Source organism: Lepidochelys olivacea (assembly GCF_965140295.1).
Source record: "Lepidochelys olivacea isolate rLepOli2 genome assembly, chromosome: 8".
Taxonomy (NCBI): domain Eukaryota; kingdom Metazoa; phylum Chordata; order Testudines; family Cheloniidae; genus Lepidochelys; species Lepidochelys olivacea.
The window spans coordinates 79,031,019-79,050,713 of NC_140418.1; the positions used below are offsets into that span (position 1 = coordinate 79,031,019).

Consider the following 19,695-nt stretch of genomic DNA (forward strand, 5'->3'; position numbering starts at 1 on the left):
GTTGAACTTTGTCCCCTTGGACAAGTCACTTAATTTGTCATCCTCAGTTTCCCTATATAAAATGGGCATATTAATATCCATATTGTGAATATTAATTACTGTTGTTTGGTAAAAACTTTGCAGATAAAAAGTCTGTGTACTAAGCTATTTTGCCCAAGTCCCAAGTGCCTAAGTCACTGTTGAAAATGGGATTTAGGAGACCGTCACCTAGGGTATGTCTATACTGTCCCGTCCTCTGCTCCTCCCCCCCCCCCCCCAAAAAAAAAAAAAAAAAAAAGCTGTGTCAGCAAGATTCAGAGTCATGGTCTACAGGCTGGGGCTTGTGCTACAACCCTAAAAATAGCAGTGTAGACATTCCCTGGAGCTGGAGCTCTGGCTCTGAAACTCATCCTGTTGCTCCTTAGGTCACATACAGATTTTACCCTCTATAACCAGCCATTTGTGCCATAATGTACTGTCACATCTAGGAACCCACATTTTGTGCTTTTGTTTGGAAATGTAGCAGAGGTAGGAGTGTGTGTGTGTGTAAGCTGCAAAGTATATGTGACGGTCTAGAATTTCCATTCAAGTTAAAAATATCTTGCTTTGTAGTCTGTATTAAATAACTGGTCCTATTGCATTTGGTTGCAAAATGTGACAGAATAAGTAGACCAGTGTGTACTAGTCCTACAAACTGTGTTTGATCCATTTAAGAGATTAATCTCTCAATACATATGTGATGCTCAGGAACATTAATATGGGTCACTTGCTCCTTTTGAAGGACTAAACCCCTTTATGTATTAGGCAAAACTGACTACAGTTTTTCATGTTGGAGAATCAAAGTTATATCCCGTCAGATTAATTTGCGCTTTGAATCTATGTCTGTAATGAAGTCTGGGAAAATTGATTATGGATTTCTCCTGTGAAGTTTACTTTGTATTGAGTTAATTAAACTATTTTAAAGCAGCTCTCTTGTGTGTGCATTGAATAGTGATCACATTGACTGGATTAATTGATGATGAAGTGGGTCCCTGCTGTTAAGTAATTGGCTTTATTGTGGAGGAGTAGTTAGTGCTGCTTTTAATCCAGTTAAGGTGTCTACAGTTATTTTCAGTCAAATTTAAAATGACGGCTCATCCAGACAAAATTACTACATGAAGGGCAGCACGTCCAATTTAACTTTATTTGTATTAGTACAGAGTCTGAATTACACAAACAATTGCTATGCAGTAGATAAATGTCTATATCTTCATCGACTCAAATACATCAAGCAGTAACTCTTGTCAAATGCCCCATGATTGTTTAGCACGTCTGCTTTTACTAGCAAGGAAGAAGTCTGAGCAAAGGGTACTAGTGTTGGTTAAATACAAAAACAATGCTTTTATCTGTGTTCCTAATAACATAATTGGTTTTTAGTGTGGTTTTTTTCATGGTTAGGGTGTTCTTTTTATTAATGAGATATTGTTTTTGTCTTTTTTTTTTAAAGCAGAGATACCAATTATTTTGTTTTTAATTTCTTGAAAACACTACTATGGTTTTGAAAACTGTTCTTCAGTAAAACATAAAAGTTGGGATTTAATTACTTCTCAGCAGTCCTTCCAAACAGTATACTGAATAGGCTTTTTCTTTAAATACTGTACTAGTGTCTTGGGGACTAATCCTGCAGATTCTTGTTTGCTTTTAGTTCTCGCTCATACAAGTAGTTCCAGAATTAGTAGGATTACTCACTTATGTACTACTCATGTGAATAAGGATTTGCAAGTTAATTTCCTTGATTTATAGTCCTGGCCATGCTTAATATTTTAAGTTACTGAGAAATAGAAATAGATATAATATAAGTAAATCCAAATATTTAGTATTTGTCCCAAAGCAAAATTGCAAATATAAAATTCTTATAAAAGTACTTTTAATTCTTTATGATAAAGTAATCCCTTTTAAAAGTAAACTAGATTCTAAATTAGAAAAAATTGGTGATAGTGTGAGCTGATCTGGATCTGTAAGACACAAGTTTTAGTGGTTGCAAATAAAAAGTGTGCTTTTTTGGCCTGCAGTCAAGGAGAAGTAGATATGGTGTGCAAACTGAAAAGTACATTTTTTATAAACATTAGTATATACAAAATTCAAATGTCAAAATATAGAATTGTATAAAAATGAACCCTAACTGTACAGTTTAGTCAGTGCTGGTATAACCTGCAAAATGTTGAAAAATGACACCTCTTTATAATGGTTTGCATCACAGAATTGTGACTTTGGAAGATTTATGTACTATTTTTGGTGGTGGTTTTTAATGTACTAGTATAATTAGAGCTGTGGTGTGGGGTCTTCGTCTAAAAGAAATTAGAATAGCTACCTGTAAATGGTATTTCTTATTTGTAATGAGGGCCACAGATCCATGACATTGGGCCTCTGTCTATGCAGCTTTGGAGGCAGGCCAAACCTGTCTGTCATTGGAACCACACCTATCCTGCCACCTTTGAGAAACTGCCATATTTTTGTCGGCTGCTTCAGTGCCTCCCTGCTGCAGAGCAGTTTAAAAAATGGCTTTAAATCTCCAAGCTGTCACCATCTGCCTTTGTTGGCAGAGGGGATTCCCTTTCTCCCCATAGTCCATCCCTTCTCTTCACCCAAGCAGAGTGCAGCGTGGCAGAGAAGGCTAAGAAGAGAGGGAAAGCCAGACACAGTCTCCTGCACCTCACTGCTGATTGAGTGCCTGCTGGGAGATCTGTGCCTGTGCTGTGGAGACTCAGGCCCCTCTCAAGTGGGCCTGTGCTCACATTGGGCCACTATAGAGATTTCTCTTATCCCTCCCTCCGTTATTTCTTATCCACCCCTCAGTAAAAGTATCTTTCTCCATGAAGACTGAGCAGATTCAAAGCAAGCTTTCAATAGGCAAAGTAGTCAGGACAGTTACTGCCATAGATGCAAGCCTGGAGGGACAAAATTATCACACAGGATCAAGGACTGTTCAAGGATCTAGCCCAAACAAGAAAGTAAGCAAAGTATAAACTGGCAAGGGCTCAGGGCAATCTGATATGGTCTTGAGGCTCTGCTCCCATATCCGGGCTCTACTCTTATGCTGATCATGACAGGCAAAACCTCAGCCATGTCTTATTTCAGCAGAAAAGGACAATGAGTTGTACAGTCCCTCCGAGAGAAGCTCACCTCCTGATGACTTGGGCAAAAGAGAGCCTTCAGTCAGTTCTCTCTTTATGTCCAAGGGAAGATTGAAAGTTACGGTCAACTGGCTCAGCAGGCCAAAACTAGACAGTCCCAAGTGGGAACTACACCGAGAGGTGTTCCATCTACTGGTTAAAGAATTTGGTCTCCCAGCAAGGGCTCTGTTTGCCTCCCACCTGAATCACAAGGTTTATGTTTTTTCCTGCTGGCAGCATCACAAAGCTAAGGCAACAGATGTCACAAAGATTGGCAAAACAGACTCTTACGTGCCTTTCCTCTCCTTCGCCAGAATGCTACAGAAGATCAGTCAAGAAGCTGAAGCTCTGGTAATTCTGCTGTCCCCATTCTGGTCAAGGAGGCCTCAGTTCTCTGACCTACTTGACAAAATACAAAGAGCTCCCATCTGCTATCCATCCAGAAGGGATATGATACTAAAAGGGTCAGTCATGCATCAGAATCCAGACAGTCTGAGCCTAGCTGCCTGGTTCTTGAACAGACCCTCTTAAGCCAACAAGGTTAGTCAGAGAGCTAATAGCCATACTTGTAGATTCATTAATAAATCTACTTACTCACCGTATTCTAGGGCCTGGTTTACCATTGGTACCAGAGCAGGGGTCTCACCCACACATCAGCAGATTCTTGAATTTCTTCAAGATGGACTCAGTCTAGGTCATAGAGGTCAGGTGGCTGCTTTGACTAGCATCCTTAGTGGGGCAGACAAGTAGTAGATTTCCTTTTATCCAGATGTCCAGTATGGTGTGGGTGTGGTGAGTTTTTGTTTGTTTGGAGCAGTATCTTTTCTTCCTCCTGAAGTACAGAGAGTTCTTTTGTGGGCTCTTATCTGGTTCTCAGTGCCATGACAGGTCATCCATTTGAATCATAGAATCATAGAATATCAGGGTTAGAAGGGACCCCTGAAGGTCATCTAGTCCAACCCCCTGCTCGAAGCAGGACCAATTCCCAGTTAAATCATCCCAGCCAGGGCTTTGTCAAGCCTGACCTTAAAAACCTCTAAGGAAGGAGATTCTACCACCTCCCTAGGTAACGCATTCCAGTGTTTCACCACCCTCTTAGTGAAAAAGTTTTTCCTAATATCCAGTCTAAACCTCCCCCACTGCAACTTGAGACCATTACTCCTCGTTCTGTCATCTGCTACCATTGAGAACAGTCTAGAGCTATCCTCTTTGGAACCCCCTTTCAGGTAGTTGAAAGCAGCTATCAAATCCCCCCTCATTCTTCTCTTCTGCAGGCTAAACAATCCCAGCTCCCTCAGCCTCTCCTCATAAGTCATGTGTTCCAGACCCCTAATCATTTTTGTTGCCCTTCGCTGGACTCTCTCCAATTTATCCACATCCTTCTTGTAGTGTGGGGCCCAAAACTGGACACAGTACTCCAGATGAGGCCTCACCAATGTTGAATAGAGGGGAACGATCACGTCCCTCGATCTGCTCGCTATGCCCCTACTTATACATCCCAAAATGCCATTGGCCTTCTTGGCAACAAGGGCACACTGCTGACTCATATCCAGCTTCTCGTCCACTGTCACCCCTAGGTCCTTTTCCGCAGAACTGCTGCCTAGCCATTCGGTCCCTAGTCTGTAGCGGTGCATTGGATTCTTCCATTCTAAGTGCAGGACCCTGCACTTATCCTTATTGAACCTCATCAGATTTCTGTTGGCCCAATCCTCCAATTTGTCTAGGTCCTTCTGTATCCTATCCCTCCCCTCCAGCGTATCTACCACTCCTCCCAGGTTAGTATCATCCGCAAATTTGCTGAGAGTGCAATCCACACCATCCTCCAGATCATTTATGAAGATATTGAACAAAACCGACCCTTGGGGCACTCCACTTGATACCGGTTGCCAACTAGACATGGAGCCATTGATCACTACCCGTTGAGCCCGACAATCTAGCCAGCTTTCTACCCACCTTATAGTGCATTCATCCAGCCCATACTTCTTTAACTTGCTGACAAGAATACTGTGGGAGACCGTGTCAAAAGCTTTGCTAAAGTCAAGAAACAATACATCCACTGCTTTCCCTTCATCCACAGAACCAGTAATCTCATCATAAAAGGCGATTAGGTTAGTCAGGCATGACCTTCCCTTGGTGAATCCATGCTGGCTGTTCCTGATCACTTTCCTCTCATGCAAGTGCATCAGGATTGATTCTTTGAGGACCTGCTCCATGATTTTTCCAGGGACTGAGGTGAGGCTGACTGGCCTGTAGTTCCCAGGATCCTCCTTCTTCCCTTTTTTAAAGATTGGCACTACATTAGCCTTTTTCCAGTCATCCGGGACTTCCCCGGTTCACCACGAGTTTTCAAAGATAATGGCCAATGGCTCTGCAATCACAGCCGCCAATTCCTTCAGCACTCTCGGATGCAACTCGTCCGGCCCCATGGACTTGTGCACGTCCAGCTTTTCTAAATAATCCCTAACCACCTCTCTCTCCACAGAGGGCTGTGTTCGCAATCAATTGTGAACGTGTCTTAATTGCTTTCTAACACGGCCTTTTTGATAGCCATCATGTTAGTTTGCAAACTGTCTGAGTTGGGACCTCTTTTCCTGGAACGTCACCACTGCACTTTCTATAAAGAAAGTGGTACGAAGAATCAACCACATTTTAATGTTGGAGATTAACCCCAGGTTCCATAGAGCATAGGAAATTGTCTTTCCATCCTTCTGTCTAGCTCCAACACCTTCCACAGAGAAACTGTTGCATACTTTGGATGTCTGCAGAGCTCTCAAAGTCTCTGTTCATTGTACATCTTAGGTCAGAAGGACAAATGCTTTATGCACTATAAGGTGGGTAGAAAGCTGGCTAAATTGTCAGGCTCAACGGGTAGTGATCAATGGCTCCATGTCTAGTTGGCAGCCGGTATCAAGTGGAGTGCCCCAAGGGTCGGTCCTGGGGCCGGTTTTATTCAATATCTTCATAAATGATCTGGAGGATGGTGTGGATTGCACTCTCAGCAAATTTGCGGATGATACTAAACTGGGAGGAGTGGTAGATACGCTGGAGGGGAGGGATAGGATACAGAAGGACCTAGACCAATTGGAAGATTGGGCCAAAAGGAATCTGATGAGGTTCAATAAGGATAAGTGCAGGGTCCTGCACTTAGGACGGAAGAACCCAATGCACAGCTACAGACTAGGGACCGAATGGCTAGGCAGCAGTTCTGCAGAAAAGGACCTAGGGGTGACAGTGGACGAGAAGCTGGATATGAGTCAGCAGTGTGCCCTTGTTGCCAAGAAGGCCAATGGCATTTTGGGCCCCACACTTCAAGAAGGATGTGGATAAATTGGAGAGAGTCCAGCGAAGGGCAACAAAAATGATTAGGGGACTGGAACACATGAGTTATGAGGAGAGGCTGAGGGAGCTGGGATTGTTTAGCCTGCAGAAGAGAAGAATGAGGGGGGATTTGATAGCTGCTTTCAACTACCTGAAAGGGGGTTCCAAAGAGGATGGCTCTAGACTGTTCTCAATGGTAGCAGATGACAGAACGAGGAGTAATGGTCTCAAGTTGCAGTGGGGGAGGTTTAGATTGGATATTAGGAAAAACTTTTTCACTAAGAGGGTGGTGAAACACTGGAATGCGTTACCTATGGAGGTGGTAGAATCTCCTTCCTTAGAGGTTTTTAAGGTCAGGCTTGACAAAGCCCTGGCTGGGATGATTTAACTGGGAATTGGTCCTGCTTCGAGCAGGGGGTTGGACTAGATGACCTTCTGGGGTCCCTTCCAACCCTGATATTCTATGATTCTATGATTCTATGTGCTTTATTATCCAGTGTCAAAGGGTATGAAGGCTTCAAAATCTTCCATTTCCAAGTGGCTAAGATATTGTAAGTCAGAAGCATAAAAGTGTGTGTATATAATATAATTATAATTAGGGCCCAACCAAATTCATGGCCGTAAAAAATCTGATCTCCCCCATGAAATCTGGCTATTGTAGGAGAGACCAATTTTCACAGAGTTGGGTGGCCGGAAAGTGGCAACTGCTGGCAAGAGCCCAGCACTGAAGGCAGCGCCGCTGCTAGAAGCCATGCAGAAGTGAATGTGGCATGTTGTGGTGTGGCCACCCTTACCTCTTCTGCACAGCTGCTGGCGGTAGCGCTGCGTTCAGAGCTCGGTGCCTAGCCAGCAGCTGCCCAGCTCTGAAGGCGGCAGCACAGAAGTAAGGGTGGTAATACCATGACCCCTCCTCCCACAGTAGGCTTGCAACCTTCCCCCTTCTCCCCAATCCCATTTGGGGTTGGAAACCCCACAGTTTCTGAAATTTATGATTATTAAAAATCCTATGACTGTGAAATTAACCAAAATGGACTGTGAATTTGGTAGGGCCCTAAATATAATATATATTTAAAAAAAAAAAGTTACTCCAACTTCTAATAGCAGAAAAGCTGAGGCAGCTTCATGGGCAGAAAGATTTCCTACAAGCAAAAGAGGAAAGCAGCCACCTGGTCATCTGTTCACACCTTCTCCAAATTCTACACGCTGGACATGCTATCATTATCTGATGCTGCCTTCAGTACATGGGTGCTCCTCACTGTAGTATCCAAGTAACTATTAAGAAAGGGTTACCCCCTTTTCCATCTGCATATGACTGTATAAAGTCCCCACGTACACGCACATAGTGGACTCTGCTATGCAAATTCCAATGTCATGGATCTGTGGACCTCATTACGAATAAGAATAGGAAAATGTATCCCTTATCTGAAAATCTCCTTTTTTGGAGCAATGAGGTCCACAGATCCATCCCCCCTTTGGCTGTTAATTGGGGAAAGAGATGGGATTATTCATTGGCACTCAGCTTCTTATACAATGAATTGTCGTGTTTAGTCTGAATGCTTAATTTTCCTTACCATGCATTTTGTTAGTTTGCCTAGGGCTATGGAAGTCTCTCAACTGGCAGAGGAGGAGCCTCACCTAGCCTGCCACTGATTTGGTAGGTTTTGGTCTGGCTCCAAGGCTGCATACAGTGGAGATCCAATGTCATGTGGGCCTCATTACTCAAAGAAATTAAATTTTCAGGTAAGGCACAGATACGTTTTCCTATTCTCCGTCTCTGTTATAACAGTATGGTTAAACTTCTGGGTCAGTCACTGATTATGACTTTGGCAACATCTTCACTCCTTTTTTTTTTTTTTTTTTTAAAGGGTATGTGTTTATACCAAGATAGCTGACTCAATGTAAAATCCTAGTGGGTAGGGTTGTGGGTAGTGACTGTAATATCAGGATAGCCTGGGATGCTGTAGAAAGGTCCTAGTGCTCTTTATTGCTAGGACACCATCAATCTTGATGTGATAAGCTTCACTCTGTCCCCAGAGCTCCCTGAAAATTAAGGTAGTTGAAATGGGACTGTATACGGTCCTCTTTTACTTGGGTGGTGCTAGAACAAAAGGAGAGAAGCCAAATTAGGCAGAACAGAGGAAGCTGGACTTCAAGATCAGAAGGGACCATCATGATCATCTAGTCTGATCTCCTGCACCTTGCAGGCCACAGAACCTCACCCACCCACTCCTGTAATAGACCCCTAACCTCCAGCTGAGTTACTGAAGTCCTAAAATGATGGTTTAAAGACTTTAAATTACAGAGAATTCACATATGCACTAGTTTAAACCTGCAAGTGACTTGTGAAGAAAGTGTTAACCTCCTTCCAATAAATTACAGATGGAAGAGGACTTCCTATCTCTTCTGTGTACTTGAAGCAGGTTTGTCAGAGCTTCTGAAGGTTGAGGGCCCAGTCATATGTGTATGTGAGGCATCACTTGACAGCTCAGCCTTACAGGCAGAAGAGGCAAATAGACCCAGCAGCTCAGATTGAAGTAGCTATAGATTTTTTTGGATTGTGATTTGTGCAAAATAACTCTTTTTATGACCTGGCTGTCACAAAGGAGCAGGAACTGCTTTTGCGTCTTGCACTGTGAAAGGAACAACAAGAACTGGGTCTGTCATGAGACAGGGTGGGGTCAAAAGGGCGTGCTTATAACTTATATGAGGAAAGTGACTGATCCAGATGTTCCAGACTGGTGTATCAGAGCTGGAGAAGCATTAACATATGAAAAATAGGCAGCAAACTCATCCTAGTTTTGTAGATTTTGAATGTTCAAGTTTGGCCAGTGAGTTAAATCGCGATTATACAACTGTTTCTTCCTCTAGTGAAATATTACTTAAGCTGCATGGTGCTCAGCAAAATCATTATTGTAATGGAAGAGCAGGCAGTTCAGCTGGTTTACTTGCATTATGTGCCTCTGGAGGCTCTAGTCATCACCTCTTTAATTATGGGCTACTTAAAATAATTCCCTCTTAGTCTATTGGGGCAGCGGGTAGCTAGGATTGCTGAGTGGAAGGGTTTATCACAGCCTCGTTGCTATCAGACCACCATGTCTCCTCTCTTTCAGGAAAGGTTTTTAACTCTTAATAAAAGCAGCAGGTGGAGATTTTTAAACCTGTAACAACCTCTCTACTCCCACACTTTGGGTCTTCAGCAGGAATTGAGCCCAGAACTTTTAGCTAGATCTGATCGAAAAATGGTAGTTGTCATGGGGGGGGGGGGGGGGCGGAATTTAGTCCCTAGGTGTAAAGAAGGAATAATTTTCCATTTATTTGCAAATATTTAAGGATCACTTCCTTTTAAAAATAATAATGGGATTTGGGTGTTTTTCCCTTTGGTCTCCTTTTCGTTTTGCCAAAGTGGGTGGAAATGATAATTTTCTTATTTCTTAACCAATGTTGTGTAAATTTGGGGAAGCACACATTCTTCATTAGACTGTTTATAATTCTACTTTTTTACAGCGAAACAGGTTTGGAGCTGTCTGAGCACAAAAAGACTTAATGGGCCAAATCTTCAGCTTGTGTAAATCAGTGCAGTCCTATTAACTTCAGTGGAGCTATGCCACTTACAAGAGTAGAGGATCTGGCCCAGCTTTTTTGTGTGACTTATGACTTAAAAGGATAGTGTGTGGGTTTTTTTTCCCCCCCTAGCTTGGATATCTTGCACCAGAGTTGTATGTGGATGTTTTTGTTTTGGTTTGCTTATAAACATTCCAAAGTTCATCAGTGGGCTGAGAAAAAGCAAGAGAAATCTAGATGTAAAGGAAAAATATGTTAGAAGCCACTGAAAAGATGTCTTTTTTTAAAAAAAAAAAAAACCAGAATGGTATGGTTTTAACTGCAGTGTTTGTACCACAAAGCTTTACATGAACTGAAACAGATGTTTCCAGAATGATATGTATCATGCCTGCTAAGATAAGTATTCCTGGAAAACTATAGGAAAAGGTTGTACGGAACAGCAGTTTTAGTTCAGTAGTAGTTTCAGGTTTTCGTTGGAGTTACATACTTGGGTGTTTGTTTTAAAATTGTAACAGACTGTTGGCCAGTTATCCATTCACCTTAACTCATTCCTTATAAAAAATTACAATTTTTTCTGGTAAATATTAAAGCAAATGTTAAACCTTTAAAACTTCTGAAAATGGAGGGAAAACTTACATGTAAGTCAGGGCAATCAAATATTATGCCTTTAAAATAAAATAACTTGTTGGCAATCAGTTTGACAGAGATTTATATAGAAAGACAAGGTGGCTGAGGTAATATCTTTTATTGGACCAGCTTCTGTTGGTGAAAGAGAAAAGCTTTCGAGCTTCCAGAACCTGGAGAAGAGCTCTCTTCTCCAGGTTAAAGTGAGTTAACTTATTCCCTTATGTAGATGTTAATTTCATTAGGACTAACCTGCAGGACTGGATGGACACTGATTCTGAATAAAAAGCTGAGATGAAAAGTATCTGAATTTATGAAGTACTGCAATTGCCATTGGCTACTTGCCTCTTTTCAGTTATGAAAAAGACTTTATAACTTCATTCAATTGCATTATTGCACAAACCTAAAAATTTGCTTTGTTAATCAGACTCAGTAAATGACTCACTGAGGTAATCATGTACAATGCCAAGTCGTTTTTGTTCAATATAGTGTCCTTCCAGGAAAACTTGCAACCCATCTAATATAAAACTATAAATCTCTGAATTGAGTTGTTCTGCAAAAAACATCTTTTTTTCTCTCCCACATGCTTATAAAGCCAAAAAAAAGTGTATAAAGCTGATTTTTGTGGAAAATGTAAGTAATGGCTTTCAATTTCATTATTTTAACTTAATTGGGTTTTTTTCCGTAAGTTTGAACTTTTGTAGTCTGATGTGTCGGGCAGTAAATTACAAAGCATTTTGTTTTTTTTCATGGTGATGCTTTGGTAGTCATTTAAACAGCAGGTGCCTTGTAGATATCATTTCCTCCTGCCATCCTTCCTGCCCAATATTTTTCAAGTGTAACAGACATGATCATAAGATTCTGATTGGGTGGTAGTAGGAAATTAGGATTGGGTTCACACAACAACATTCTATGATTTGTCATACTATAGGTAACCAAAAGCAGTTTATTTCCTTTAGCAATATTATATGAAAGCCATATTGAGAGAACTGTATTGCAGAGTAAAAATTGGTTAGATTTAGACTATAGTAAGGTTACATTTTGCAGATTGTAAAAAGCTGTTTAGTACACTGTTTTGAAAATCACGTGCATACCTTAGCAACTTTCTGGCTTTACTGGAAAAACATATGGCTTTAATACTCGTTGAAATACTGGCCTGCATAATAGTTGACTGTTAAAGTTTCACTCAGCCACATATTTCATTTTAACTGTTCAGTGCTGAATTCAGCAGAAGTTGGACACATGAAAGTCAGAACGTTAGATTGACTCTTCAGTTCTAATGAAACTGAGAGAAGTTTAATACGTTGGCTTGCTTTTCTAAGCCGATGCCAGAGACTTCTGACAGGAAGGGAAGATTAATGTTAGCAGGCTAAAGCATGGTACTGATTACTATAGAAGGCTTCAGGCCAGCCCACCAGTGGGACTGTGCTGTGATTTGCAGTACAAGGGAAGGCTTTGTCCAGTTTTATCAAACGCCACATTTCTTACTAGCTGCTTGCCAGAAGAACACAGCAGGCGTGCTAGAAAAAGTCCTTTCCCTGTAAGGAAACTACTTTGATGGGACACAGCAACTGAGGAAACAAGAAATTTCATGTATTCTGCCGGAAAACGGATCTTGTGCACTATTTTTCACAACTGGATTTTTTTTTTTTTTTTTACTATCAGGAACCTTTTTGTAAAAAAAACAAACAAAAAAAGAAATTGTATCTGTAAAAATTATCAAAATGATACTCAGGTTAGTCCCCAAAAGTTAGATTTTTGTAACATCTGCAAAAACAAAAATAAGGTTTTAATAAAATAGTGAAGTTAGCTTATATGATTTCACAGTTCAAGCTGAGTGAAGTGCATAAAGTAAACTAACCTTGTAAATGATTAAAACTAAATCAGGTTAGCCAAGGGGAATTGTGAAGATCAATTAATGACTGTACAGTCATTTGCTTATGTGAAATGCTATGAATTAAAGCTAAAAGCATTTTAAAAATCTAATAGGTGCAGACATCTTATTAAATGTGACAGTGTGACGTACTGAGTATCCTTCGTAAGCAACGCTTGCCGATTTGCAGATTCTCCCAGTCCTGTATTAGCAAAGGTTTGTAATTTATGCTTGAAGTTTTGTCAATGGTTATGACCAATATGCCAACTAGAAAAGTAAGTATATTAAAGAGGTTCAGTATGCACAGAAGCTATGTAACATCTAATTTTATATGGATCAGCATGCATTTTATTACCAAAATTGATAATCAAAACTTTCCTGTTTTTGTGGTTGTAGAAAATAGAAGTTTGGGGATATTTTTTTTTTTTTTTTTTTTTTAGTATTCTGACCTGTTCCTGTTGTGATGGGATGGGAGGAAGGTGCACTTTGTACAGTCTTTCTGGTTGCCCATAGCTAGTGATCTTTTGTGAAGTAGTCTTAAATTCTCGGTGGTGACAGCTATGTTGTCCAAACTGCAGAATGAATATGGTAGTAACTGCTACCAAGGAGGAACATAAATATCAGAAGGGAGAAAAAGATGACTCAAAATGAAGAGACTGTCAATAAGCACTATGATCTCACTCCTACTGATCAGCTTGGAATTACTGGGCCCAGTTCCCCTCTAATGTGTGCCCTAATTTTACCCTGATGTAACTCTGTTAGCATCAGTGGGATTACTCCTGGTTGACACTGGTGGAAATGAGAAGAAAATCAGATCCACTGTCTTTGAGACTGGAGTTCCCTTGAATGTCCTGATTTCTGTCACAGGGCGAAGAGCTTGTGCGCAAATGTGTGCACTCAGCACAGAAAATTACATGACTCCTTTCTGGTGTATGCCTGCTAGCGTTCATTATCAGCCTCCTTCCACTGTTAACGTGATGGAAGGCTTTTATTCTTCAACAGTGTGAGTTGGTGTGACTTGTTTAAGCCTTGGGAAACTAGCTATTTCACAGGTGAAGGTCACCTGGGAACTGGCTAACTTCCAAGCCTGTTTTGGGAGCTTTGTGCCAAGAAAGAGGAAAGTGTTTTTGGCAGCTAAAAGGCAGGACAATTTGGGACTCTTGGGAGGAATGAAACCTGAGAGGCTGTAAAAATAGTAAACCCAATAATAATGGGAGATTTCAACTGTCCCCATATTGGCTGGATACATGTCACCTCAGAAGGGGATGCAGAGATAAGGTTTCGTGACACCATAAATGACTGCATCTTGGTGCCGTTAGTCCTGGAACCCCCAAGAGGAAAGGCAATTCTTGATTTTAGTCCTAAGTGGAGCACAGGATCTGGTCCAAGAGGTGAATATAGCTGAGTTGCTAGGTAATAGCAACAAAAATATAATTAAATTAAACATCCCTGGGGCGCGGGGAACACAAAAGAAGCCCACCGAAGTAGTAGTTAACTTCAGAAAGGGGAACTGCACAAAAATGAGGAAGCTAGTTAAACAGAAATTAAACAGTACAGTCTCAAAAGTGAAATGCCTGCAAGCTACATGTAAACTTTTTAAAAACACCCCAATAGAGTCTCAAATTAAATGTATATCCCATATTAAAAAACATAGTAACAGGACCAAAAAAGTGCCGTCATGGCTAAACAACGAAGTAAAAGAAGCGAATAGAGGCAAAAAGGCATCCTTTAAAAATTGAATGTTAAATCCTACTGAAGAAAATAGAAAGGAGTATAAACTCTTGCAAGTCAAATGCAAAAGTATAATTAGGCAGGCCAAAAAAGAATTTGAAGAGCAACTATCCAAAGACTCAAAAACTAACAGCAAAAAAATGTTTAAGTACATCAGAAGCAGGAGGTCTGCTAAACAATCAGTGATCGAGGTGCTAAATGAGCACTCAAAGAAGACAAGGCTGTTGTGGAGAAACTAAATGAAATCTTTGCATGAGCCATTCTTTTTAGGTGACAAATCTGAGGAACTGTCCCAGATTGAGGTGTCATTAGAGGAGGTTTTGGACAAATTGATAAATTAAACTGTAATAAGTCACCAGGACCAGATGGTATTCATCCAAGATTTCTGAAGGTGCTCAAATATGAAAATTGCAGAACTACTAACTGTGGTATGTAACCTATCATTTAAATGAGCTATCCTCCAGTTATCTGGTACAGAAGCTGATGTGACACCAATTTTTTAAAAAAGCTCCAGAGGTGATCCTGGCAATTTCAGGCCAGTAAGCCCAACTTCAGTACCAGGCAAAGTGGTTGAAACTGGTAAAAAACAGAATTACCAGTGACATAGGTGAACATCATTTGCTGGGGAAGAGTCAACATGGCTTTTGTAAAGGGAAATCATGCCTCACCAATCTTAGAATTCTTTGAGTGTCAACTAACATGTGGACAAGAGTGATCCAGTGGATATAGTGTACTAGGACTTTCAGACAGCCTTTGACATGGTCCCTCACCAAAGGCTCTTAATCAAAGTTAGCAGTCATGGGATAAGAGGGAAGGTCCCCTCCTCGATCAGTAACTGGTTAACAGATAGGAAACAAAGAGTAGGAATAAATGGTCAATTTTCAGAATAAAAAGAGGTAAATAGTAGCGTCCCTCAGGGGTTGGTACTGGGACCAGTGCTGTTCAACATATTCATAAAGGATCTGGAAATGGGAGTAAACAGTGAGGTGGCAAAATTTGCAGATGATACAGAATTATTCCAGATAGTTAAATCCAAAGCTAACTGTCAAGAGTTACAAAGGAATCTCACTAAATTGGGTGACAAGGCAACAAAATGGCAGATAAAATTCAATGTTGATAAAAGCTAAGTAATGGACACTGAAAAACATAATCCCAACTATACATACAAAATGATGGGGTCTAAATTAACTGTTACCACTCAAGAAAGAGATCTTGGGATCATTGTGGATAGTTCTCTGAAAACATAAACTCAATGTGCAGCAGCAGTCAAAAAAGCTTACATAATGTTGGGAACCATTAAGGAAGGGAGAAATATGAAAAAGAATATCATAATGCTTCTATATAAATCCATGGTATGCCCACATGTTGAATACTGAGTGCAGATCTGGTTCCCCAATCTGAATAAAGATTATGGAATTGGAAAAGGTACAGAGAAGGGCAACAAAAATGATTAGGGGTATGGAACAGCTTCTGTAGGAGGAAAGATTAAAAAGACTGGGACTTTTTAGCTTGGATAATGGAACACTAAGAGAGGATATGATAGAGGTCTATAAAATCTTGACTGGTGTGGAGAAAGTGAATAAGGAAATATGATTTATGCCTTCACATAACACAAGAACTAGGGGGCACTCAATTAAATTAATAGGCAGCAGGTTTAAAACAAAAAAGGAAGTACTTCTTTACAAAATGCACAGTCAATCTGTGGAACTCTTTGCTAGGGATCTTATGAAGACCAAAACTGTAACAGGGTTCAGAAAAGAACTAGATAAGTTCATGGAGGATAGGTCTATCACTGGCTATTAGCCCAGATGTTCAGGGATGCAATGCCATGCTCTGAGAGTCCCTCACCTCTGTTTGCCAGAAGTTGGGAGTGGGTGAGCAGATGGATTACTCAATCCCCTGTTCTCTTAATTCCCACTGGAGCCACCTGGCACTGGCCATTGTTGGAAGAAAGAATACTGGGCTAAATGGACCATTGGTCTGACCCAGTATGGCTGTTCTTATGTGCATTAAATCTCCTCCTTGTCATTGCAGAGTGAGGGGAACAGGGTAGCTGCCAAGGTGTGGTGGGAGAAAGGTGTACTTAAGACCATTTGCCTGTAGTGGAATAGTGTTCTGATACTGAGAGGGAGGGGGAGACAACGGAACAGGGTTCTGAGCTGCAGTGACAGAGGCAGGGTTCTTATGAGAATAAGAAGAAAGATGCATGCACAGGATTCCTCTGTAGTCCTTAATTGCCGAACACTGCAGGCTGTATGCTCTCCTGCGTAGTCTAAGGGCAGTGGCAGTATTCAGAGGAGAGAGTCTCTGTAGTGTTCCACACTCTTCCCATCTAAACTCATGGCTACCTGGCATCTGTACCCTGGTGAAGCAGTTAGGTCCGCTTGTGTGAGGACACATTATACCAACAGATGGAGTACTACACAGGTAGGTGCGATGAGTGAATTGTTTATATGTAGTTTGCATCAATTCCATTTTGTTAGGCAAAGCCTCAATAGAACGGGAAGATTCAAGCTTCTGACTGTCCTCTGCCAACTTTTGGCTGAAAAAGTCAGCAAAGTGCAGACATGCTTATGTTTGTCTAAGTGATGCACAATATTTGTCTGAGTAGATCCCATATTTGAGTACTGACAGACTAACTTCTTCCATAGTTCACAAATTATTGTTGCTGCTAACTGCTGTTAATGGGCAGCTTTAAAAACGCATTCCTATTTTGTTTTGTTTTTTTCTTTTAAAGGATCTGGAATTGTACCTGCAAATAAGGCTGAGGCAGGAGCGACAGAAATTTCTCCTCCAAGTCCTAATCCTTTGAAAAAAGGAGGATCAATTAATTGGCCTTTCCCTGACAAGATAAAATCTCCTAGAACTGTGAGAAAGCTTTCAATGAAAATGAAAAAATTGCCAGAACTCAGCAGGAAGCTGAGCATCAAAGGAACCTCAAGCTCTAATAATTCAGATAATCTTACTTCCTTGCTGAAAGGTGACTGTCAGGATACAAGCCATACCACATCTTTGCCATCTTCTGGAAATGCAACAACAGCTGCTAGCAGGAATGTTATAAGTCGGTACCATCTTGACAGTAGTGTATCATCACAACACGGCTACAAAAAGAAAAGCACTGGGAGTTCCAAATCCTCCAGTAAAGGTGGTTATCTCAGTGATGGAGACTCTCCTGAACTTATAGCAAAATCGAGTAAACACAGTTCTGTAAGCAGGTTTGGGAAAGGAAAAGAGACTCTTCCAAGTAACAACAATAAAACTGAAATAGACATTGATGCTTTTAGACATTACAGCTTTTCTGATCAACCCAAATGTTCCCAATACATATCTGGACTCATGAGTATTCACTTCTATGGTGCTGAAGATTTGAAACCACCACGGATGGACTCAAAAGATGTCTTTTGTGCAATTCAGGTAGATTCAGTAAACAAAGCAAGAACAGCCTTGCTTACATGCAGAACGACTTTTTTAGATATGGACCACACTTTCAACATAGAAATTGAAAATGCCCAGCACTTAAAACTAGTGGTCTTCAGCTGGGAGCCTACCCCACGGAAAAATCGTGTTTGCTGTCATGGAACAGTGGTTCTCCCCACTCTTTTTCGAGTGACAAAGGCGCATCAGCTGGCTGTCAAACTGGAGCCCAGAGGGCTTATTTATGTCAAACTGACTCTCATAGAACAATGGGAGAATTCTCTTAATGGTCTAGTTGCAGATCGAGAGCCAGTGATATTTGGAGTAGATGCTCGAAAAGTTGTTGAGAAGGAAAATGTGGGCTTGATGGTACCGCTTCTGATGCAGAAATGTATTGTGGAGATTGAAAAGAGAGGCTGCCAGGTACTGTAAACTCTTTAAACAAATTCTCCTATACCATGTGGCTGAATTTCTTTTTGCACTGTTATGTTTAGAATTTGAGCAGCGAGCAAGGGAATACAGTAAGTATGTTTCCCACAATGTGTCTTTTTTTCCTTTGCTTATCCTCTTATTGGTCTCATCACTTTATTGCTGTCAGTGTGCAAGTTTTTCCCCTTGTTTATTGTAACGTGGTGAGGAACAGTGAGGCTGGGTGAACCCAGCGTTTTCAGTTTCTTCATAAGGGAGGCCTGTACTTAATGCCAGTGGTGTGTTCGGACAATGGAAACATAACTAAAACAATAGATTGTGGCACTTGGAGTAACTCCTCAGTTAAGGCAGCATTGGGGTTAGGATTCCCTACTTCCTAACTTCGAGCCAATGGCTCATTCCATAAGACCATTTCTGCTGCATGCGTGTTGAAAAGATATAATGTAAAATTCCTAAACACCCACAATTCAGGCATTGTGCCATCTAAAATAAAGCTATTTGCTACCATCCTGGCAAAACTTCAGTTTAGCAAATGCATTCACAAGCCAAAATATGAAAGATCAACTCTGATTTGTCCCTTAGCCTTTCCTTTATTTATGCTGCTATGCATAACACGTCTGCCTTTAAGCACAAGCTACTGCTTAGGCAGCCCCCAAACAGACTAAAACATTCTTGGGCCAAGTCTGATCTACCCCTCTGGCAGTCAGACAAAAAGAAAACAGAACTCTTCGTCTTCCTCCACCCCACCCCACCCCCCCTTTCTTTTTCTTTCTTTCCCACTTCTGTCTTCCTGCCTTCACGGGGGGACCCCAAAATTGTAAGATAAACTCTGCAATCTAGTAGTGTCGAGCAGTGTCTTTTGTTCATCTTGTATAGTTTATGGTTGATAAGTCCAGTGGTTGAAAGATGTGTTAAAAGGAGCATGATATCTTCATCTTCCAGTAACACTTCCAATTGTAGACAGTGGAAAAAAATTCTAAAATAAGGAAGGTGCACAGTTCTCATGGCAGACATCTCCTGTGGCCAATTTAATTGAAGTTAGCAGAACAACTTTCACAGTGCTCCGTTAACATGTGTGTGGCCTGGGAGCCTCTGACCCACTTTCATTCAAGGTGTGCCCTTCTGTTTGATGAACCCTGCAATTCAGAAGTAGCCACACCCCCTGGTTTGTTACATTTTAAAATTTGTGCCATTTTTGGTGAATGGTTCTGGGCCAAATGGTTTCACCACTCCCATTTTTTACTTTGATCATGAGACTCCCATTTTAGCGCAGCACTTGCTTGTTAGCACCTAGTCATGCAGATTATATCGGGCAATCAAGACATCACTGATCATTGAACAATTGGGATCTGAATTGTCTTTAGGTGCCTGGTGCTTCTAAGCATGAAATGTAATTTTTCAACCTGAACAAACAAGACTGAGAACATTAAATATACTGTGCCTGTTAATTTCACATTTGACTATCTATACATGAAACTTTTTGTATTTCTTACTCAACTACACAGGATGTAAGTTTGTGTTTCTTCTAATGTCACTGGTATCTGGATGATTTAACAAGCTGTGATAGTGAAACCTTATGGCTAATAGTTTGAGTGTTTGTCTGATATCTGCATA

The 19,695-nt window shown here is 40.9% G+C and overlaps 1 protein-coding gene across 4 annotated transcripts in view; it reads left to right on the forward strand.

The window, feature by feature from the left end:
• The window catches only part of SYDE2 (synapse defective Rho GTPase homolog 2), a 53,849-nt gene that overhangs the window by 10,143 nt on the left and 24,011 nt on the right, over positions 1 to 19,695 (forward strand). For all 4 annotated transcript variants that reach the window (XM_084636106.1, XM_084636107.1, XM_084636108.1 and 1 more), the window contains one exon: positions 16,976 to 18,075. In XM_084636106.1, coding sequence (XP_084492232.1) covers positions 16,976 to 18,075 — 1,100 coding nt within the window. The remainder of the gene's footprint in view (positions 1 to 16,975; positions 18,076 to 19,695) is intronic.